The sequence below is a fragment of the Eretmochelys imbricata genome, chromosome 9, assembly GCF_965152235.1.
Source record: "Eretmochelys imbricata isolate rEreImb1 chromosome 9, rEreImb1.hap1, whole genome shotgun sequence".
Lineage (NCBI taxonomy): Eukaryota > Metazoa > Chordata > Testudines > Cheloniidae > Eretmochelys > Eretmochelys imbricata.
In genome coordinates this window covers 37315100-37337957 of record NC_135580.1, presented here as the reverse complement: position 1 = coordinate 37337957, position 22858 = coordinate 37315100, and the positions used below count along the sequence as shown (strand labels likewise).

The 22858-nt window shown below is 44.4% G+C and overlaps 1 protein-coding gene across 1 annotated transcript in view; it reads left to right on the top strand.

The window, feature by feature from the left end:
- The window catches only part of MOGAT1 (monoacylglycerol O-acyltransferase 1), a 28377-nt gene extending 22897 nt beyond the window's left edge, over positions 1 to 5480 (top strand). The window contains exons 5-6 of the mRNA XM_077826279.1: positions 2251 to 2450; positions 4827 to 5480. Of these exons, the coding sequence (XP_077682405.1) occupies positions 2251 to 2450; positions 4827 to 4981 (355 nt within the window). The 3' untranslated portion in view covers positions 4982 to 5480. The remainder of the gene's footprint in view (positions 1 to 2250; positions 2451 to 4826) is intronic.
- The last annotated feature ends 17378 nt before the right edge of the window (positions 5481 to 22858 follow it).

The following is a 22858-nucleotide window of genomic DNA, read 5'->3' as shown; positions in this document are numbered from 1 at the left end:
CAAACTGTGGGTCAGGAACCCAAAGTGGGTCTCGACCCCATTTTAATGGGGTTGCCAGGGCTGGCTTAGACTTGCTGGGGCCCAGGGCTGAAACTGAAGCCCAAGCCTCCTCACCTGCAGCCAAAGCTGAAGCCCCAGGGCTTTGGCCCTGGGTGTCGGGACTCAGGTTACGGGACCCTGCCTGGGGCTGAAGCACATGGGCTTTGTCTTTGGTCTCCCCTGCCTGGGGTACTGGGGCTCAGGCTTTGACCCCCCCCCCTCCTCCCGAGGGTGGCAGAGTTCGGGCGGGCTCAGTTTTCAGTCCCCTCTGCCAGGGTCATGTAGTAATTTTTGTTGTCAGAAGGGGGTCACGGTGCAATAAAGTTTGAGAACGCCTGTCCTACTCCTATATGAAGCTCCCATTTAAACCAAGCGCAGCTCTGTGTGATACAGTGTGGCTTTGTGTTCTTATTCACAATGGTGAGTTGTCCAAGGTCATTCACAATGGCGAGTTGCTACTATTTAACTGACACGCAGAACTTCAGGTAAGGAGCCAAATCCTGCTCCCCTTGTTCAACTGCTGTGGAGATCAAAGGGAGTCTTTCCATTTATTTCAGTGGGAGATGGATCAAGTCCCTTAAGCATTTCAGTAGTTCCATTCTCTCCAATGGGACTACTGGCAAGGACAGTTGATTCAAGGTCATACAAACGATGAATACAAAACAGAAAAATCATAATTACACAGCACAAGTAGAGAATAAACTAGTTTCTCCTGAGTTTCACAACCAAAACTCCATGTTACTTATTTCAGTGTATCAACCCTCTGTAGGAAGTCTTTCAGATGAAAACAAAAGCTAGTACATTCACAGGCATGTAGAGAAATGCCTTTGCACCACAAGGTTTTCCTGTTCATCATCTTTAGTGGTCTAACAAAAACTTGGCAGCCTATAAATCCACTCTGCTTACAGAGTCTTCAGATGTTTCTTTCAGTGGCAGCAGTATGATGCAGTACTGTCATTGCTGAGAAAGCCGCCTCAAAATTTTAGGCCAGGCAGACACCATTCAAGGGGCAAGGGGCGTGGGGTAGGGAAGGGTATTTCTTATGAATCCCAGAGTCTAAGAAGCCACATAAATAGTTATCTTAGTTCCACGCAAACAACTCATGACTATCCATTGTACATACCAGACAGCTGCATCCTTGATTCAGGAGGATTCATTTTCATTACTCTTATTAGCATACCCAACTGATGCATTCCAAGTTCTAAAATCTTCACCTTGAGTAATCTTGCTGCAAGACTGCCATTTTAACAGCCATTCACCATAGAGATAGATTGTCAAACGTGGTGTAAGATGAAAATGCTTACGAAACATATTGATTGCCTAGGATTTTAGTGCAAAAAAACTGAGAGCTGTTAAGCTTCTGGAGAGAACACTTAAGATTACTCTTTATTTTAATTTTATACAATAGTATTGTATTGGTTCCACACGCTTTATAACAGCCACATACGTTTACCAGACTGACGGCTCAGCTGTAGTAGCCAGGGCTTTCAATAAAGGTTTCCCCTTTCACCCTGACAACAGCAGAACCATTGCAGTTCCGATGCTAAGGATGGGGTGGAATTTGGAGAGTTTTTGCAGGTGCTATATAACCCCTTTCAAGCCACAGATTCCCGCTGAGGAGAAGAACAAGAATTCCTTATGATGTGGAGAGGCTGAGTTCAAAACTGAAACAAACTACTAGAGCAACTCCTGCAAACAGGATTCAGCCTCTAATGTTAAAAGATCAACACTGGGATTTTCACAGGCACTACATAGAGTTAGACACCCAACCCCCATTGAATGTCTCCTATAAGGATAGAGAAGGTGCTATGAAACTACAGCAAACTCGGTGAAACTGTGATGGCCCAAATCCAACAGCTGTTTGTCACGAATAAGATTTTAGCAGTTGCCATAAAATCAGAAAAAAGGGATTCCTCTGTCTTTAATGGAAACCTTCACTTAGGTTTGCTGCGGTTTGAACGCTGTGCAGGAGGCGGTAGGTGGCTATGTTTTTTGTTTTTACTAAATATTGCACCCCCTTCCAGCTGCACAAAGAAGCATTTCAGCTGCATTTCAGTGAAGAGTTGAATGCATAATGCAAATACTGATGAATTTTATAAGCATTGAGGAAATTACCTGCATTTATTAATCTGACTCATCATGCTGTAGATGTGAGTTGCAAGTCATGCTTCATTGAGCGCCCTGTGATTATTAATTCTGTTTACTTTACAGGGCTCACTTGGTTCCAATATTTTCTTTTGGTGAAAATGAACTGTTTAAGCAAGTTGCAAACCCCGAAGGATCGTGGCTCAGAACTTTACAGGAGAGACTGAGGAAGGCAGTGGGGTTTACTTTACCACTATTTCATGCTAGAGGAATATTTCAATACAGTTTTGGCTTGATGCCTTACAGGAAATCTATTCACACTGTTGGTAAGTTCCTTAGTGGTTTCTGTCATTCTTATGGGAATGTTTAAAATGTGTGATTTGTGGTTAAATCCTGTAACAGTGTTCCTTTACAAATCTGGTCTGCCAGAAAGAATTGGCTGCTGTGCATCTAACTCAAGCACATGAGGTTTGAAATAAATGTTTGTCTTTCCTAATGTCTTTATCCTGTTCTGTTGGCAGTGGGGAGGAGATAAAGGCAAAAGGCTTTATAAATAATTTATGCCAACTGGGCCACACTGTAATAAGTGATTACAGTAGATTGAAACAGGAGGAGGAGCTTTGACTGCATCAACCAGGGGGTGGGGTGTAGGGGAGCACTGTTTACACAAGCCAAAGAGGGGAAGGGGAGCATCCCTCTGCTGTTTGCACTTCCCTGCACTTTAATCCCTGCCCAAATCCTTTCCTCAGCATGCAGCCCACCTGAGACGGCTGAGTGCTCAAGAATTCCTAAGGAAGTCAGGGAGATGTTCCAATCCATTGAAGAGCAGTGGAGCATCTCCATAGCCTTGCAGTTTCATCAGAAGATATTTAGCCCCTCATCCCTCTCTCTGGGCAAGTTTGGCAGCTAAATCCACAGGTCCCCACACCACCCACAGTAAAACACAGAAGTCAGCACACAGCTCCAGGTCAGGGTATGTGCCTCCTCCAGCTCCTGTAATCTCTGTTCTGCACCCTTCAGGTTCTTCCACATCTGCAGGATGCACGTGGCATGCAGGATTTGTAGCTCCATAGAATGGGTCTTTTTCTTTTAAAAAGAGTTTTTAATGGACAGATCATTAAATGTTTAATTGAAACATATATATATATATATACACACACACATATATAAGGTGCTGACAGATCAAATTTGGGGGCATTTTTTTCAAAATTGGCCCAATTCTTCTCTCATCAAAGACAGTGTTGAACTGCTATGAACTTCAATGGAGTTAGGCCAATGCTGAATGCTTTTGAAAAATCCCACCCTTTAATCAAGGTCATGCTGCAAGCTACCCAAAGCCAAAGGTTGAAAACCTAGATATTTATCAGGTAAAGCCATTTTCTAGTACAATGGAATTCCGTCTTCATTCCAGCACGCTAGTCAGTCTGTATTTCCCTGTGTCCTGTTCTGTCTGCCCATATAGTCTGGGGTGGGGTGGTGGGGAAATCGATTCATTCAAAAACCTGGACTTTTTATTTAAATGAAACTGAGGTTTATGTTCTTTAAAAATAAACCTATTTAAAATTAAACTTGTAGTTATGACAACCTATGTTGAGGCCAAAACTTACTGTTATCTATTCATTTAAATTTAAAAAAAAGGAAAAGAAAAAGAAAAAAAAAAAAAAAGAAAGAAAAAAAGCAGTATGTTTGCTGCCAGGTTTGAAAGAAAATCAGACTGTTGCGCTGGTGGAAATCACTGGCTACTCACCTGGAACCAGAATTTGTTGAAGTGCTAAACTAGATTAGGACAGCAATATCCTTTTCTGCAGATATAGAGAAAATAAACTGAAATGAAGACTATACCCTAGTTGTTTAGTGCAATGACTAGTTCATTCAAAGTTAAAAAATCAATTGGGAATTGAAAAAACAGTAAACTTGTTTTTCTCTTCCAGTGTATGAATAAAAACAAGGTGTGAGATGATGAAATCTACTAGTTCTAAAATCCTGAAGGATATAGTGACCCAAAACAATCAGTTAAATTCACTAACTACAGATAATAATTCCTCTGTTTAATTAGTTTTAAATGCAAAATATGTTTAGATTAACTTTTTTCTTATGTATCCAGCTCATTTGATGATTTTTATTTATGGAATAAAACTAACTTTAAAATGATGGTTTTGTGCATTTTTAATTGAATTTGAATTTCCATCCAAATAGAGCTCAAATCACAAGTAAAAAGTTATCCATTTAGTAAATGAGAAATGAATCATTCATCATTTTCTAACAATAAAAAATTAAAAGTTAAGGATCTGAACAATTGTAAGTTAAGCTATATAAATAAATGTGTAACTTCCTGGTTAGCAAAAAGAAGCATCAAATTTAGTGCAAAGGCTCTATTTATTTGCAGGTCAGCATGTTTCAATGGTTTCCAACCATTGAAAATCAACTTTTCTTGGGAAAATAACTAAAAAGTACAAGTGCAAAACAAGATTAAGATCAATTTAAATCAAGACTTCCTGCTTGCTGATTTAATGCTCAGTGAAATTCTAGCCCCATTGAAGTCAAAGGGAGTTCTGCTGGTGACTTCAGTGGACCCAGGATTTCATCAACCATCTGTAAAACAACAAAACTAAGCATCTGGCCAATATGGAAGAGTACTTTTATCTGCAGCAAATAGATGTCAGTGTAGCTAACGTCATTGCTATTTTGTTTGTTGTTTGCAGTGGGGAAACCTATCACTGTAAAACAGAATTTGAATCCTACTCTTGAAGAGATCGAGCAGCTGCATCAAACATACCTGCGAGAACTAAGTAAATTATTTGAAGAACACAAAGATAAATATGGGATACCAGACCATGAATCGCTCATCTTTAAATAACTGTAAATTCAGGATGTCCAGATGTAAGACAGTGGCCTTGTGATGAAACAAAACAGTTCTCAATTTGCAACCACTCTTCTGTAAGAAAACTCTGTGTGTGTTTGATTAAATTGATAGAATTCCTTCCCATCTTCTTAGTCATGGAGAATCCTTCTTCATTTAGCGTCTGGTCCTGCAAACCTTTTCTGTGTGAGTGGTCCCTGTGGCTTAATCAGCACTGAAAATTGTAAGTACTTTTCCCACTAGTGGCTGAGCAGCTCTGCTGGTGCGAATGCTAGTGTAGACAGAACACAGGTGTCTTCACCATCATGTGGTCCAGCCCTAGTTTCAGAAGGTGGAGCTGCATTGGTGCTAGATCACCAGTGGGAAAAGTGTTAGTGTAGACAAGGCCCTTGACTGCAGCAACTTTGTTCCTATCTTTTACTCAACGAGTGTGTAAGTTAAGGTTAGGGGATTTACTAAACTTCTATTCGGTGTGACATTGAGTTGTTCTCTGAATACCAAGAAAAACACATGCTAATCTTCAGTAGAAATGAAGCTGTGTATATACAGCTTATGGCCATGAAGAACAGAACCTGAATATGCAAAACAATGGATAGTCTGAGGTTGCTGTCCAAAATGGGTAGGGTGACCAGACACCCCATTTTTAACGGGACAATCCGGTATTTAAGCCTTCTTCCAGGTGTGCCAACTTTTTGTTAAATACGGGCCAATTGTCCCGTATTTTCTGGGATCCCAGCACAGAGCTGCAGTGGGGGGCAGCAAGTGGCTGTGCCCCCACCTTTGCTCTCCCCAACGCGTGCCCACACCAGAGTCTCCCTGCCCTCCTCCTCCAGTGGCAGCAGCAGGGCTGGGGATGGGCAGCAAGAGCATGGCCGGAGGGGAGCAGCCCGGTCTCCACCATTCCCGCTACTGCCCTGCCACCCCCGCTTCCCACCCCAGGAAGCAACGCCGCCGGCAGCTCCCACCTTGCATGGGTGAACAGCCAGGGCAGGGTGTGCTCCCCATCCTCCGTACACCTACTGTGCTCTCTGCCAGATGCTTGGGACAGCCTATGGGGATGGGGGTCCCTGCTCAGCTGTGGTGGGATCCCTAATCCCCTGAGCGGAGGGGCTCTGCTGGTGTGGGGAGCAGGCTGTGAGCAGTATTTCACCTCACTGCCAACCCCCCATGCACATGGGACCCCTAGTAGGGTACAGAGGAACGTAGTGGGGGAGGGCGGAGTGGCAATGCTAGCCCTGGGCTGGAGGGAGGGCTAGGGAGAGCAGCTCGAGCTGGCTGGCCTGCCCCATATGCGGTGGGGGGCTTAGACCACCAGCCCTGTGGGCATGCGTGTGGCGGGCTTGGACCTGCCTGTGGGCAGGCGGGCAGCAGGAGGATTGCGGCCGGGCAGCAGAGGGGCTTGGACTGGGAAGGGGGGTTTGCGGGTGGGTAGCGGGGTAGACTCGGGGAGCCCTGCGTGAGGGGGGTGGTGTGGCATGGGCTGGCCCAGGGGTTTCCCTTTTTCTCTTTGGGAAAATATGGTCACCCTGTAAATGGGCCCTACTTAAAGTGGTTCACCCAGACTATAAGATGATATTTAACAGATTCATCCCTCATTTTGAAGGGCTAATAGGGCTTTGTGAGGTTTTAGTATTGGGTGTGTGTGTGTACATGTACATACATATGTTGCATGATGAGAGAGAAATAACTGTAATTTTTAGTAAAGGTTGAATTTTGGGTCATGGGTTTCTAAAATACAATAACTTTATAGGAAAAGGCAGTCACCGTTCTGTAAATAGCTGTTTGTTTGGGAGCTACTTTACCAAGGAGACCTGTAGGAATCATACAATTTTGGCATGACTAGGCTGTGACTATTACAAATGAATACCAAACTCTTAGGTCAGGCATCTTTAAGAGAAGGAAAACAGCCCCCATTTTGCTCAGTACAGTCCTGAAACATCACTGAGAGAACATACATTAGTTTATACTTCTTTCCAGTGATGAAAAAGATTGGAGTCCAGCAGCTAGAGCCAGGGACCAGGAGTCAGATTCTGAAACGTTATTCCTGCTGCTGACTTGCTGTTTGACTGAGCAAGCCACTTAACTGCCCCGTGCCTCAGTGTCCCCATCTAAAGTGTCAGGCCCATTGCTCAGGGAGGCAATAAGGGTTGCCACTTTCTCCTCCCCTGCAGTTGGTTCTGAATGAGTGTTGATCATGTTGAAAAGCTGCTCTTTCTCTCCATTGCTGCAGTTGCTCAATGTGTGACTCCACTGGTTGCCTGCCATTACCTGGATTAGGAGCAAGGCGGGAAGGGAAGGTCTGGCTGCTCTGCTCTAGTTGCTATCTACCTGCTTCCTTGCTGGACAGTGCTCAAGGAAAGGAGCTCCGCTGACTCTGTTTGGACCCAATGAGGGAGGAGAATGCTTAGCACAGGATGTTTCTCCAATTTATAGAGCAGTGGCGGCCAAGTTAGGGGAGGCAGATGAAAACTGATGAAAACTGCCTCTCCTTCTCTGTCTTGGGGAGAGCTAGGGATACGGGATCAATTTGCTAGTGTTGGTGGCACAGCATTAATTTTGGGAATGGAACAAGGATGATATTTTAGAGAGTGGAGAAGGGGATCTGTTTGCTGTTAGGGAGGAAAGTAGAAGATGAATTTGCTGGGGGAACCTAAGAGGGAGGGTCAATGTGGTGAGCAGATGAGGGGAGCAGAGGATCAGTTGGATGGGGTTGGCTGTGGATCAAGGAATCAACTCATGGTGGTGAGGGCTGGAGAGAAAGAGATCCGTCCTCCCCGCCATACGTGCACGCATTCCCTGCACCAAACCAGTGCTCAACCAGAACTGACAACTGGGCTCTGGGAGTTTAAGAAATGCTGCGTGGGTACCTCTGAAATGGAGTTATGAGCAGTAAAACTCCTACATTAATCATGTGTCTTCCTATCAAAGCATAATGACTTAACTGTAGGGACATAACTCTCATCAGAAATGACCTTTAGGAACAGTGTGCTGAGCAAAATAGGGACGACTTGTACTAATTAAATTTTGAAAGAAAAATCCTCACCGCACCAAAAGCCTGCACTGGAAGGAAAATGGGATAATCTAGTGGGCCTTTCCCAATTTGAATCATCAACATTTTATGGGAATCTTTTTATCATGTCCAGATGCTGGGAAAGTGTAGGCTGCTCCATTCCCACAATGTCAGAGCAGTGACATTCACTTCCATCCTGTATATTGTATTCATCCTTCAGAAGAAAGGTTAACACTTCATGGATACATGAATTTCTCCCTAATAAAATGTAAGCCCGCATGCTCCTATATACTGCAGAATTAGTCTGATTTAGGTCTCTGTGGTATTGTTATAGCAAAAATGTCCTAATGAGACAGCAAAAAAGTTGGAGTTGGGCATGATCTGAATGCTGTAATATCTCGATGTCTTGTGGTTTTGTAAGTGTCTAATCATCGTGAGCACAATGTTGGAGTTTAAGCAGATTGAAGAAATTTTTTTCCCCATAAATCAGGCCACATATTTGTTACCAAAATATGGATATTGGAGCCTTACTTTGGGCACCCATTACTGAAAATCTTTGCCTAACTCTCAGGTACCCTAATGCTTGGGTCCCAAAAATAATGACATTTAGTGGAGAGAATTATATTAATATTTTTTATATTTAAGAAAGTAATGTATATATTTGTAAATGCTTTCCACATGGAGGAAAGCCTTTGTTTGCAGTTCATTCATGAGCTCTGACTGGCTGTGCATGAGTCCTGAGTTTCATTTCCAGTCTCAGGGTTCTGTTTCCAGGACTGTGTGCCACCCAGTATACTCTGGAGGCAATGCTGTTCGGGTGGGCAAAAGTAGGGAATGCATCATATCACTGGACAATTAAGGAGCTGCTTGACAGGCTCAGAAGGGAGTCTCAGCAAAAGGAATGTGTGTGTGATTCATGTAGGGGTTAAAACAGTAGGAGGAAGAGAGAGAAAAACTTTTCAAGACACATGTTGTCATGGGGGACTACAAATACAAAAGCAGCCAGCATCAAACCAACTACAATTAGTTAACAACAGAATCCAGTATATTTTTGTGACACTAAGTGCCCCTGTATTCACACCTATACACTATTGTAATAATTTGTTTACAGAATATGCCTTGTGAGGTATCATTTGAAAACTCATAATTCACTGATCATTAATATCCTTCTGTGATGTATGTACGTGGTGGGTAGTCAGAGTTACGAATATATGCTGGAATTATGACTGAAGTATGTGTAAACCAAGTGTGTTGGGGGAGCTGTTAGACATGTTTATCATAAACAAAGGAATAGATGTTTACCTCAATTTACATATAAGCAGTAAACAGGACATCAAGACAGCAGAGGGAGGAGATGGCAAGAAACAGAATCGTTTGCACTTCAGCAACCACAAGTAGGGGAAGGAAGAGCATAGAGCTTCCTTCACTACCAGACTCCATGTAATCTTCCTCACAGCTTGAATAATCTTTACTTTGAGGGGTAACCTTCAGAAGAATATATTGCAAAGGTTTACTGGACTATAAATACCAGGGCTGAACCTCATGTGCTAAGCAATTGAATCAAATGATTGTATGCCATATTACTGTATTATAAAAGTGTGTAGAGTGAGGCCTTTTCTGAAAGCTAATGACATGCTCGTGATTAATATAATTCTGAAGTGTATGTATTCTTACTATATGAGGAAATATGGATATTTAATGATATTATGTTTTACTATCTGTGGCCGAACAGGGAGAAACAGGTTCTCTCCCAGACAGGAGCAGCAAAGGCAGCTATATACCTGTCACCTATGCAAAATAAGCATGGTGGACTCAGAACAAGGGAAGTTCCATTTACATCCCGAGGGATGGGTAGCCCACAGGAAGGAAAGAATAGCAGGCGGTCATCCTGCCTCTTGAAACAAAGTCACTGAACTTTGGAAGATGTAAGCACAGACAGATGTCTTTGGCATCCATAACTAGACAGACACAAAGGAAAAGAGCTCTTGCAAGCTGAGAAAGGTGGGTCCTTCAACCAAGGGAGGTTTGAAGTCTGGGACCTGAATATAGGTGAGAAACCATCTTGAACAAAGCCTGTATTTTGCTAGATTAAGTTTTAGACTTTTAGATGCATTTTCACTTTTATTTGCTTGTAACCCTTTCTAACATCATTCCTTTTACTTGGCATCACTTAACCTTTGTCTTGTTGTTAATAAACTTGTTTTATTTTTACTATAAACCAAATCAGTGCAGTGTTTAAATTGAGGGTGTATTTACCCCAGTTAAGTTAATAAATGGTGATGTGCTTTTGTGTCTTTAGAGGGACAAACAGACCTTATTATTACTCTGAGCTGTCCAGGAAGCACACAGTTTTGAGAAAGTTCAGCACGGGAGGTGTGTTGGGGTCACCCTGTAAGTAGTAACTGAGGCTGATGGAAGCCAGAGTGGGGGTATAGACAGGCTGCGGGGGTCAGAGCTGCTGAACCAGGGCTGTCTAGTACACAGACACTTCAAGGTGTGACCTGCATGCTTGTAGGCCGGTTGGGGGAATCCCAGGTTGGGAGCTACAGCAGCAAAGCATTGTGAGGCAGCCAGGGTTGCAAGGCAAGTCGCGCCCCAAACAAAACCCCGTCAGTTCCCTTGCCTTTTTCCTGTTCTCAGGGCTGTAGATGCCTTGGAGAGAGCTAGCATTGCTGCTCTCTGGAGAAGCAACTGTTTTCTCTCTAGATAGATTGCTGGCAAATTGTCAGCAGTCACTTCCTCTTTTCTGTTCCTCCTTGAAGCCACATATACTTCTTCTCATTGCCAGGCCATACGCGGTTCTGTAACTGCTGCAGTGTTACAAAGCCCATGACCTTCTGATGCACCAGGCTCCTCTTTCTGGGTTGGGATCTCTGAAGGTGTTGGGTGGGGGGAGATCTGCAGGGCTGTTCATCACTGAGCAAGGAAAAGAGTTTTGGAATCAGGGTTTGGGGGTCACATCTGGGTGCTTATCATTAGCAGAAAGTCTGGAGGGTTTCTGCACTTAGCAGTGAGCATGATCAAGAATTTGTCCAGGGAAGGAAACTCAGGAGGGGTTGACAGTTGCAAAGATGGGGAGAAGGAAGAGCAAATGCTTGTTTTACCCACACATTGGGTCCTGGACCATCTACATTAGTTGCTGGTACCTTTCTTCTTGCCATGGTCTGGGAATCTCTGGCTGTTCACCAATTACTTCTCTGCCACTGGACTTGATGACATTCAAGCGTGGGTGTGGACTAAAACACTATGTGGGTGTAAGGAGAGGATGCAGAATGATATTTGGACTCCTGTTGCTCAAATTAACCACTGATTCCAGGGATTTTGAGAAAGGGTAACAAGAAGGGATTCTACAGGTATATTAGAAACAAGAAGTTGTTCAGGGAAAGTGTGGGACCCATACTGAATGGGGGACACAACATATGATGTGGAAAAAGCTGAAGCACTCAATGCTTTTTTTGCCTCAGTCTTCACAGAGAAGGTCAGCTCCCAGACTGCTGCACTGGGCAACACAGTTTGGGGAGGAGGTGAGCAGTCCTCAGTGGTGAAAGAACAAATTAAGGGCTATTTAGAAAAGCTGGACATGCACAAGTCCCTAGGTCCAGATCTAAAGCATCCAAGGGTGATGAGGGAGTTGGCTGATGTTATTGCAGAGCCATTGGCCATTATCTTTGAAAACTCATGGCAATCATGGGAAGTCCCGGACGATTGGAAAAAGGTAAATATAGTGCCCATCTTTAAAAAGGGGAAGAAGGAGAATCTGGGGAACTACAGGCCGCTCAGCCTCACCTCAGTCTCTGGAAAAATCATGGAGCACGTCCTCAAGGAATCCATTTTGAAGCACTTGGAAGAGAGGAAAGTGAACAGGAACAGTCAAAATGGATTTACCAAGGGCAAGTCATACCTGACCAACCTGATTGCCTTCTGTGATGAGATAACTGGCTTTGTGGCTATGCGGAAAGCAGTGGATATGATGTATCTTGACTTTAGCAAAGCTTTTGATATGGTCTCCCACAGTATTCTTGCCAGCAAGTTAAAAAAGTATGGATTGGATGAATGGACTAGAAGGAGGATAGAAGATTGGCTAGATCATCTGGCTCAACAGGTAGTGATCAACAGCTCGATGTCTAGCTGGCAGCCGATATCAAGCGGAGTGCCCCAGGAATCTGTCCTGGGGCCAGTTTTGTTTCACATCTTCATTAATGATCTGGATGATGGGATGGATTGCACCCTCAGCAAGTTTGTGGATGACACTAAGGTGGGGGGAGAGGTAGATACGTTCGATGGTAGGGATAGGGTCCAGAGTGACCTAGACAAATTGGAGGATTGGGCCAAAAGAAATCTGATGAGGTTCAACAAGGACAAGTGCAGAGTCCTGCACTTAGGATGGAAGCATCCCATGCACTGCTACAGACTGGGGACCGACTGGCTAAATGGCAGTTCTGCAGAAAAGGACCTGGGGATTACAGTGGATGAGAAACTGGATTCAAGTCAACAGTGTGCCCTTGTTGCCAAGAAGGCTAATGACATATTGGGCTGCATTAGTAGGAGTATTGACAGCAGATCGAGGGAAGTGATTATTCCCCTCTATTCGGCACTGGTGAGGCCACATCTGGAGTATTGTGTCCAGTTTTGGGCCCCCCACTACAGAAAGGATGTGGACAAATTGGAGAGAGTCCAGTGGAGGGCAACAAAAATGACTAGGGGAACTGGGGCACATGACTTATGAGGAGAGGCTGAGGGAACTGGGCTTGTTTAGTCTGCAGAAGAGAAGAGTGAGGGGGGATTTGATAGCAGCCTTCAAGTACCTGAAGGGGGGTTCCAAAGAGGATGGAGCTAGTCTGTTCTCAGTGGCAGCAGATGACAGAACAAGGAGCAATGTCTCAAATTGCAGTGGGGAGGTCTAGGTTCGGACATTAGGAAAAACTATTTCACTAGGAGGGTGGTGAAGCGCTGGAATGGGTTACCTAGGGAGGAGGTGAAATCTCCATCCTTAGAGGTTTTTAAGGTCAGGCTTGACAAAGCCCTGGCTGGGATGATTTAGTTGGGGTTGGTCTTGCTTTGAGCAGGAGGCTGGACTAGTTGACCTCCTGAGGTCTCTTCCAAGTCTAATTTTCTATGATTCTATAACATGTGAGTACTGATTCCAATGGGTATATCTGATCAGCATGGTGTAAAAGACATAGATTCACCTCCCAGTTAAATCTGAAGGTTAATCTTGGATGTTGCATAACAGAGCTGGTGGGAGCAGCACAGTCAGACTAAGGAGACAGAGTTACTGTGGTTGGGCAGCGGGGTATTTCCATTAATTACAAAACAAGAAGTGGGGGAAAAAAGTAAATAAAATCAGTCCTATCAAGTGCTGTTTACTGACAGCCACATGGACTATGTAGATTCTGTTCTATCTACAATTGATTAACACGTGTTCCTCTTAATTTGTGCTAAATTTCCCCAAGCTAATTGTAAACAGAATGTTGGTCTCTTAAAAATAATCTGTATGTTACCTTCTAGCATATAAGCAATGCCTCTTGCCATTCTGAGTCAGTACAACAGCCCTGCAATCCTGCCATGGGCACCTCTGCTGCGCCTCAGCCAGCCAAGCTAGCTGTCAGACCCGTCACTGTAAGTGCAAGGTTGTAACACAAATCCAGGCATCGATTCTACCATTGTTGAAGTCAATGGGAGTTTTGCTATTTCCTTGTCAGTTTGCTGGAGGTTTGCCTTAGCCCTGGTCTACACTACAGGGTTAGGTCGAATTTAGCCGCGTTAGGTCTATTTAAAAATGAATGCATTTACACAACCAACCCTGTTCCATTGACCTAAAGGGCTCTTAAAATCAACTTCTATACTCCTCCCCGGTGAGGGGAGTAGCGCTAAAATCGACCTTGCTGGGTTGAATTTGGGGTAGTGCAGATGCAATTTGACGGTATTGGCCTCCAGGAGCTATCCCAGAGTGCTCCAATGTGACCGCTCTGGACAGCACTTTCAACTCGGATGCACTAGCCAGGTACACAGGAAAAGCCCCAGGAAATTTTGAATTTCATCCCCTCTTTGGTCAGCGTGGTTAGCTCAGCGGCACAGGTGACCATGCAGTCCCCCCAGAATCGCAAATGAGCTCCAGCATGGACCGAAAGGGAGACACTGGATCTGATTGCTGTATGGGAAGAAGAATCTGTGCAGGTCAAACTCCGATCAAAAAGAAGAAATGCAATATATATGCCAAAATCGCACAGGGCATGGTGGAGAGAGGCTACAATAGAGACACACAGCAGTGCCACGTGAAAGTTAAGGAGCTGGTTGTAGGGGACAACCTTGGTTCAAGTGATCATGAGCTAATTCAGTTCAAACTGAACGGAAGGATAAAAAAAAATCTGCAACTTGGGTTTTTGATTTCAAAAGGACTGACTTTCAAAAATTAAGGAAATTAGTTAGGGAAGTGGATTGGACTGAAGAATTTATGGATCTAAAGGCGGAGGAGGCCTGGGATTACTTTAAGTCAAAGCTGCAGAAGCTATCGGAAGTCTGCATCCCAAAAAAGGGGAAAAAATTCATAGGCAGGAGTTGTAGACCAAGCTGGATGAGCAAGCATCTCAGAGAGGTGATTAAGAAAAAGCAGAAACCATACAGGGAGTGGAAGATGGGAGGGATCAGCAAGGAAAGCTACCTTATTGAGGTCAGAACATGTAGGGATAAAGTGCGAAAGGCTAAAAGTCAAGTAGAGTTGAACCCTGCAAAGGGAATTAAAACCAATTGTAAAAGGTTTTAAAGCTATATAAATAAGAAGAAAACAAAGAAGGCGTGGGACCACTAAACACTGAGGATGGAGTGGAGTTAAGGATAATCTAGGCAAGGCCCAATATCTAAACAAATACTTTGTCTCAGTCTTTAATGAGGCTAATGAGGATCTTGGGGATAATGGTAGTATGACAAATGGGAATGAGGATATGGAGGTAGATATTACCATGTCTGAGGTAGAAGCGAAACTCGAACAGCTTAAATGGAACTAAATCGGGGGACCCAGATAATCTTCATCCAAAAATATTAAGGAATTGGCACATGAAATTGCAAGCCCATTAGCAAGAATTTTTAATGAATCTGTAAACTCAGGGGTTATACCGTATGACTGGAGAATTGATAACATAGTTCCTATTTTTAAGAAAGGGGAAAAAAAAGTGATCCGGGTAACTACAGGCCTGTTAGTTTGACATCTGTAGCATGCAAGGTCTTGGAAAAAATTTTGAAGGAGAAAGTAGTTAAGGACATTGAGGTCAATGGTAAATGGGACAAAATACAACATGGTTTTACGAAAGATAGATCGTGCCAAACCAACCTGATCTCCTTCTTTGAGAAAGTAACAGATTTTTTAGACAAAGGAAACGCAGATCTAATTGACCTAGATTTCAGTAAGGTGTTTGATACGGTGCCGCATGGGGAATTATTAGTTAAATTGGAAAAGATGGGGATCAATATGAAAATTGAAAGGTGGATAAGGAATTGGTTAAAGGGGAGACTACAGCGGGTCATACTGAAAGGTGAACTGTCAGGCTGGAGGGAGATTACCAGTGGAGTTTCTCAGGGATTGGTTTTGGGACCAACGTTATTCAATCTTTTTTTTACTGACCTCGGCACAAAAAGTAGGAGTGTGCTAATAAAGTTTGCGGATGATACAAAGCTGGGAGGTATTGCCAATTTAGAGAAGGACCAGGATATCATACAGGAAGACCAGGATATCATACAGGAAGATCTTGTAAACTGGAGTAATAGTAATAGGATGAAATTTAATAGTGAGAAGTGTAAGGTCATGCATTTAGGGATTAATAACAAGAATTTTAGTTATAAGCTGGGGATGCATCAATTAGAAGTAACGGAGGAGGAGAAGGCCCTTGGAGTATTGGTTGACCACAGGATGACTCAGCCATCAATGTGATATGGTCATGAAGAAAGCTAATGCATCAGGTGAGGTTTTTCCCGTAGAGATAAGGAGGTGTTAGTACCGTTATACAAGGCACTGGTCAGACCTCATTTGGAATACTGTGTGCAGTTCTGGTCTCCCATGTTTAAGAAGGATGAATTCAAACTGGAACAGGTACAGAGAAGAGCTACTAGGATGATCCAAGGAATGGAAAACCTGTCTTATGAAAGGAGACTCAAGGAGCTTGGCTTGTATAGCCTAACCAAAAGAAGGCTGAGGGGAGATATGATTGCTCTCTATAAATATATCAGAGGGATAAATACCAGAGAGGGAGAGGAATTATTTAAGCTCAGTACCAATGTGGACACAAGAACAAATGGATATAAACTGGCCATCAGGAAGTTTAGACTTGAAATTAGACAAAGGTTTCTAACCATCAGAGGAGTGAAGTTCTGGAACAGCCTTCCAAGGGAAGCAGTGGGAGCAAAAGACCTCTCTGGGTTCAAGATTAAACTTGATAAATTTATGGAGGAGAAGGTATGATGGGATAACATGATTTTGGCAATTTAATTGATCTTTAACTATTCATGGTAAATAGGCCCAATGGCCTGTGATGGAATGTTAGATGGGGTGGGCTCTGAGTTACTACAGAAAATTCTTTCCTGGGTATCTGGCTTGTGAATCTTGCCCACATGCTCAGGGTTCAGCTGATCACCATATTTGGGGTCAGGAAGGAATTTTCCTCTAAGGCAGATTGGAAGAGGCCCTGGGGGTTTTTCGCCTTCCTCTGCAGCATGGGGCACGGGTCGCTTGCTGGAGGATTCTCTGCACCTTGAAGTCTTTAAATCATGATTTGAGGACTTCAATAGCTCAGACATAGGTGAGAGGTTTATTGCAGGAGTGGGTGGGTGAGATTCTGTGGCCTGCATTGTGCAGGAGCTCAGACTAGATGATCATAATGGTCCCTTCTGACTTTAATATCTATGAATCTATGAGCTCAGGCAAGCCTACCAAAAGACAAAGGAAGCAAACGGTCGCTCCAGGTCAGAGCTCCATACATGCCACTTCTATGAACAGCTGCATGGCATTCTAGGGGGAGACCCTACCACTACCGTACCACTGTCCATGGACACCTGCAAGGGGGGAGTCTCACGCAAAAGGGAGGAGGATTTTGTGGATGAGGAGGAGGAGAATGCGCAGCAGGCAAGCAGTGAATCCATTCTCTCTGGCAGCCAGGACCTTTTCATCACCCTGGAGCCAATACCCTCCCAAGGCAGGATCCCCGACCCTGAAGCTGGAGAAGGCAGCTCTGGTGAGTGCACATTTATAACTATAGTACAGGGTTTAAAAGCAATTGTGTTTAATGTTTGATTTGCCCCGAAGAATTGGGATGCATTCGTGGCTAGTACAGCTCCTGGAAAAGTCTGTTAACGTGTCTGGGGATGGAGCGAGAATCCTCCAGGGACAAATCCAAAAGGACCCTGTTCATGCTGGGTTGTTTGCGCTTGGCTAAAAGGGATCATCCCAGAGAATAGCCACGCAGTGAGGGGAGGGGTGAAGGGATCATCCCAGAGAATAGCCATGTGGTGGGGTGGGGGGAGGTGTGTGCTGCACATCCACCCGGAAACCGCAGCCCCTCCTTTTAAATGTAAAACCCAACCAGCATTGCTTGCTATGGAAAAGGATGGCGCTGCAGTTTGAAACCATTCCCACATGTTATGAAGGTGGAAGAAGCCAACCCTGCATATCAAAAGGCTTACCATGGCTGCCTGGAAACCAAATTCTGTTGCCCAGCCGTGTGTGATGTGTCACCATATTGGCAGGTGCTCAATATAAAAGGCAAAATGCGACCTTGTACCTAAAGCACATGTGCTGTCTGCTGTGAATTGCTTGATTCACTGTGAAAGAGTCTCTCCTTTGGTCTCAGAAATGTATCCTCTTAAATTTTACTCTCCCTTTTTATCTCCCCCCAGTCTATGTTCCCCCTACCATCTCCATCCCTGAGGTTATCACAGATTAGAAAGTGAAAAAAAAACACTCGTGATGACATGTTTTCCGAGCTCATACAGTCCTCCCATACTGATAGGGCACAGCTTAATGCATGGAGGCATTCAGTGGCAGAGGCCAGGAAAGCATTAAGTGAGCACGAAGAGCAGAGGCAGGAGGTGATACTGAGACTAATGGGGGAGCAAACTGACATGATGAAGCATTTGTTGGAGCTGCAGGAAAGCCAACAAGAGCACAGACCCCCGCTGCATCCATTGTACAACCACCTGCCCTCCTCCCCAAGTTCCATATCCTCCTCACTCAGATGCCTAAGAACGTGGCAGGGGGAGGCTCCTGGCACCCAGCCACTCCACTCCAGAGGATGGCCCAAGCAACAGAAGGCTGTCATTCAAACAGTTTTGATTTGTAGTGTGGCTACAAATAAAAAATGTGGCCTTTTCCTCCCCTCCTCCCCACCCAACCCAGGCTACCGTGTCAGTTATCTCACTTTTTTTTAATTAATAAAGAAAGAATGCATGGTTTCAAAACAATAGTGACTTTATTTCCTTTGCCAGCTGTGATCGAAGGGGGGAGGGTGGTTGGCTTACAGGGAATTAAAATCAACAAAGGGGGTGGGTTTGCAGCAAGGAGAAACACACACAGCTGTCACACCGTAGCCTGGCCAGTCATGAAACTGGTTTTCAAAGCCTCTCTGATGCGCAGCACACCTAGCTGTGCTCTTCTAATCACCCTGGTGTCTGGCTGCTCAAAATGGGCTGCTAGGCGATTTGCCTCAACCTCCCACCCCACCATAAACGTCTCCCCCTTACTCTCACAGATATTATGGCGCACACAGCAAGCAGCAATAAGAATGGGAATGTTGGTTGCGCTGAGGTCTAACCTAGTCCGCAAACAGCGCCAGCGAGCTTTTAAATATCCAAAGGCACATTCTACCACCATTCTGCAGTTGCTCAGCCCATAGTTGAACTGCTCCTTACTACTGTCCAGGCTGCCTGTGTACGGCTTCATTAGCCATGGAAGCAAGGGGTAGGCTGGGTCCCCAAGGATAACTATAGGCATTTCAACATCCCCAACAGTAATTTTCTGGTCTGGGAAGTAAGTCCCTTCTTGCAACTGCTCGAACAGCCCTGTGTTCCTAAAGATGCGAGCGTCATGTACCTTTCCTGGCCATCCCACGTTGATGTTGGTGAAACATCCCTTGTGATCCACCAGTGCTTGCAGCACCATTGAGAAGTACCCCTTGCAGTTTACATACTGGTTGGCAAGGTAGTCCGGTGCCAAGATAGGGATATGTGTTCCGTCTATTGCCCCACCACAGTTAGGGAGCCCCACTGCAGCAAAGCCATCCAGTATGACCACATTTCCCAGAGTCACTACCCTTGATAGCAGAACATCAGTGATTGCATTGGCTACTTGGATCACAGCAGTCCCCACAGTAGACTTGCCCACTCCAAATTGATTCCCGACTGACTGGTAGCAGTCAGGCATTGCAAGCATCCACAGGGCTATCACCACTCGCTTCTCAACTGTCAGGGCATCTCTCATCTTGGTATTCCTGTGCTTCAGGGTGGGGGAAAGCGACTCACAAAGTTCAAGGAAAGTGGCCTTACACATGTGAAAGTTTCGCTGCCACTGTGAATCATCCCATACCGGCAACACTATGCGCTCCCACCAGTCTGTGCTTGTTTGCCGGGTCCAGAATCGGCATTCCACTGTATCAACCAGCCCCGCTGCCGCTGTAATGTCCCAATTGCCACAGCCCGTGCTTTCAGAAACATCTGTATCCATGTCCTCATCACAATCGTCCTCCTGCTGGTGTCTCTTAGCCCGGTTCTGCACATACTCCAGGATAATGTACGAGGTGTTTACAATGCTCACAATAGCAGCGGTGAGCTGAGGGGGCTCCAGGCTTGCCGTGATATGGCGTCTGCATGGGTAATCCAGGAAAAAAGGCGCAATACGATTGTCTGACGTTGCTTCAACAGAGGGAGGAAGGAGCGACTGTCGACATGTACCCAAAACCACCCTCGACAATGTTTTTGCCCCATCAGGCATTGGGAGCTTAACCCAGAATTCCAATGGGCAGAGAAGACTGTGGGATAGCTACCCACAGTGCACCGCTCTGTAAGTCGATGCTAGCCATGGTATTGAGGACACGCTCCGCCGACTTAATGCGCTTAGTGGGGACATACACAATCAACTGTATAAAATTGATTTCCAAAAATTGACTTCTATAAGATCAATCTAATTTCGTAGTGTAGACATACCCTTAGAGTAGGTTCTGAGCAGCATGGGGTACAAAAAAGGAAGAGGGGGAGGTCAAATAAGAAAATTAGTGATCTGAAAATGGATAGGTGAGAAGAGTAGGGAGAAAGCATTGATTTGGAGTATGAAGAAAATAACTTCTTTTGTGATGTCGTTCCCCAGCCCTTCTGAACAATAGTGTGACTTTTATCTGTTAGATGTTGGCAAGGATTCTGCTCCATTTAATGGGTGTCTGCAGTTATGATTCCTCTCCCTTTCCCTCTCTGGTCCTTATTAACTTATCCACAGTTCTTGTGCTAGCACTATTTCCTTTTACACCTTAGCAGGCTGGAGTTCTCAGATCTGCCTCTCACTTTATTTTTTTCTTATCTCCACACTTGTTCTTCATCACCCAGCCAAATACAATACAGCATTATGGAAGGTTTTGAATCCCTAGGTCCTAAGCCACTTCCAATGAACAAACTGGTCTTTCTTTCAAGGAGCAAAACGTCTCCATATTCCAAACAGGTGTGCATAGTGGTCAGTTCTTATGCACCCCTGAACATGCCCCGCCTGCTTCAGCATGCACTAGTGGACTGCAGATTGCCAGGACAGTTATCCTTCATACTATGCTGGTCCAAACAGGTGGCATCAGTCCCACTCTCTCTGAGAATAGACTCCAGAGCTGGAGTATAAGTACCCCACTCACTGACAGCTCCTGCTGACAACCCTGTATGTATTCAAGGTGAATGCAATGGGGATTTGACTCTAGGAGACAAATCCTGCTTGCCTTACTTGCACAAGTAGTCTCACTGAAACCGAGAAGGCTACTTCCCTAGAAAGGGACAACCTGGCTTCCTTTATACCCTGCAAGTAAGTACTGTAAAATCTGGGGTTTCCCTACTCACTCGGGTTGCTAATGCCCATGTATTCCGTTATGGATGGTGGTCATAACATCTTAGTTCTCCCAACAGAAGTTGCAAAAACTTTTGAATGTAAGTTTTGATCCTCCTTCCACCTACTGGATTTTATATCTTAACCTGTTATGTGTGTCGTGGAAATTGTGAGCTATGAATTTCAGTTGTCCCTATATTGTTTTTTTTATAATTATGACTGGTTGGGAGGTGTGGGGAAATACATGTGTTTTTGTACCAAAGTAGGCTTGTGTTTAGCTGAATTTAAATGTTTTCTCACTGTCACCTGTGCCTGGTTTAGCCCACCTCCCCAGGGAAAGAGAGCGAGACCAGTGGTGTCGTGATGTGGCTCAGAATCAGGCCTGCTGAGTTCTGGAAGAGACTCAAAGGAGCGTGTGAGGGTGTGAGAGTTGCCCTACAGGCACATTAGAATCTAGACAGGTGGCCTGAGGAGTGAGAGAGACCTGAAGTGAGGCTCCTGCAGGGGATCTAGAGGCAGAAGAAGGAAGGGGTCCTATATATAAGCTCCGTAGCTGGAGCTTTCTGTAGCCAGACTCAGGAACAAAACCCTTTAGAGGAGTGCAATGGGCCACAGAACCCAGGAAGTACCTAATGAACTATCGAGTCTGGAGAAGCAGGCTGGGAAATCATTTGAACTGTTAATGTTAATAAGCCAGTTCCTAGAAAGGGAGAGTCATTACAAAGCATCAGGTGAGAAATTTTGTATGGCTGTAGAAGTGGGGAAGCAGCAGTGTTCGACACTGGTTTGGATAAGACCTTTTGCAATCATGCTCTTGACTACTGCTGATAAGGGAGAAGAAAGAGACTGAAATTCATGTCTCTCTCTGACTGCTGCTTTACTATATCATCAATGACAAGCTCTTTAGAGTGGCAACCATTCTGCCAGGTTCATGTGTAGACATTTCCCAAGCTCAGAGTCCACTTAAGATTCGGGCGTCTGTTTTTTTTAGTATTCTTTTTATTGGAGCTAAAATGCACATTAGGAAAGGAAAGATTTGATAAAACTAAAAAAAAAAAAAAAAATACAGCAACAAATACCTTCAAATGTCAATTTGAAATATTGAGTCCTTCTGTTTGGATGGATGAAAACAACAGCTGTATCACAGTACCAAACGCACAGGTTTAAAAACAATGGCTCAATATCATGTCTTGGTGCTATATAAATACAAAGTAAGCAGGACATATGAATGAGAGAAGTAGAGAAAAATGGGGAAATGAGGGTGACTGGTGTCTTATACTGTCAAAGTGCTGTCAAATATTAATCCTGTGTGGTGGGTACTGTGTGTAAATATTACAACATTTTAGGCAGCCACTCATTGATAGCCTTAATTCATCTCTTGGTAGACACCTATTTGTATCACAAGAGGCAATACTAGGCAGTACCAGGCAGTGGTGTTGCCAGTCTCCGTAAATAAGCCAAAGGCTGAAAGGAGACCAAACTACTCTCTCACTCCTGGAGGGACTTGTCCTAGATGGGGGAAGCTTATGCTGCCATTTCCCACGGTGTAAATAAATGGAGGACTTCAGGCTCGGAGGTTTATGTCCGACACCGTTCACAAGCACAACACATTTTGGGGAAGTTCAATAGTCAAAACCAGATATGATGGATGTATGACATCTAAGAGGCATTGAAAAACATACAATGCTGATTTAAAAAAAAAGTTAATGTGGAAGTTAATATCTGAGAATACGTTAGGTGCCCGGTGCTTGTTGCTGTCTTTATACAAGTTTGAGATTGTTTTTTTCCAGTTTCCCTGTTAGCACAGAAC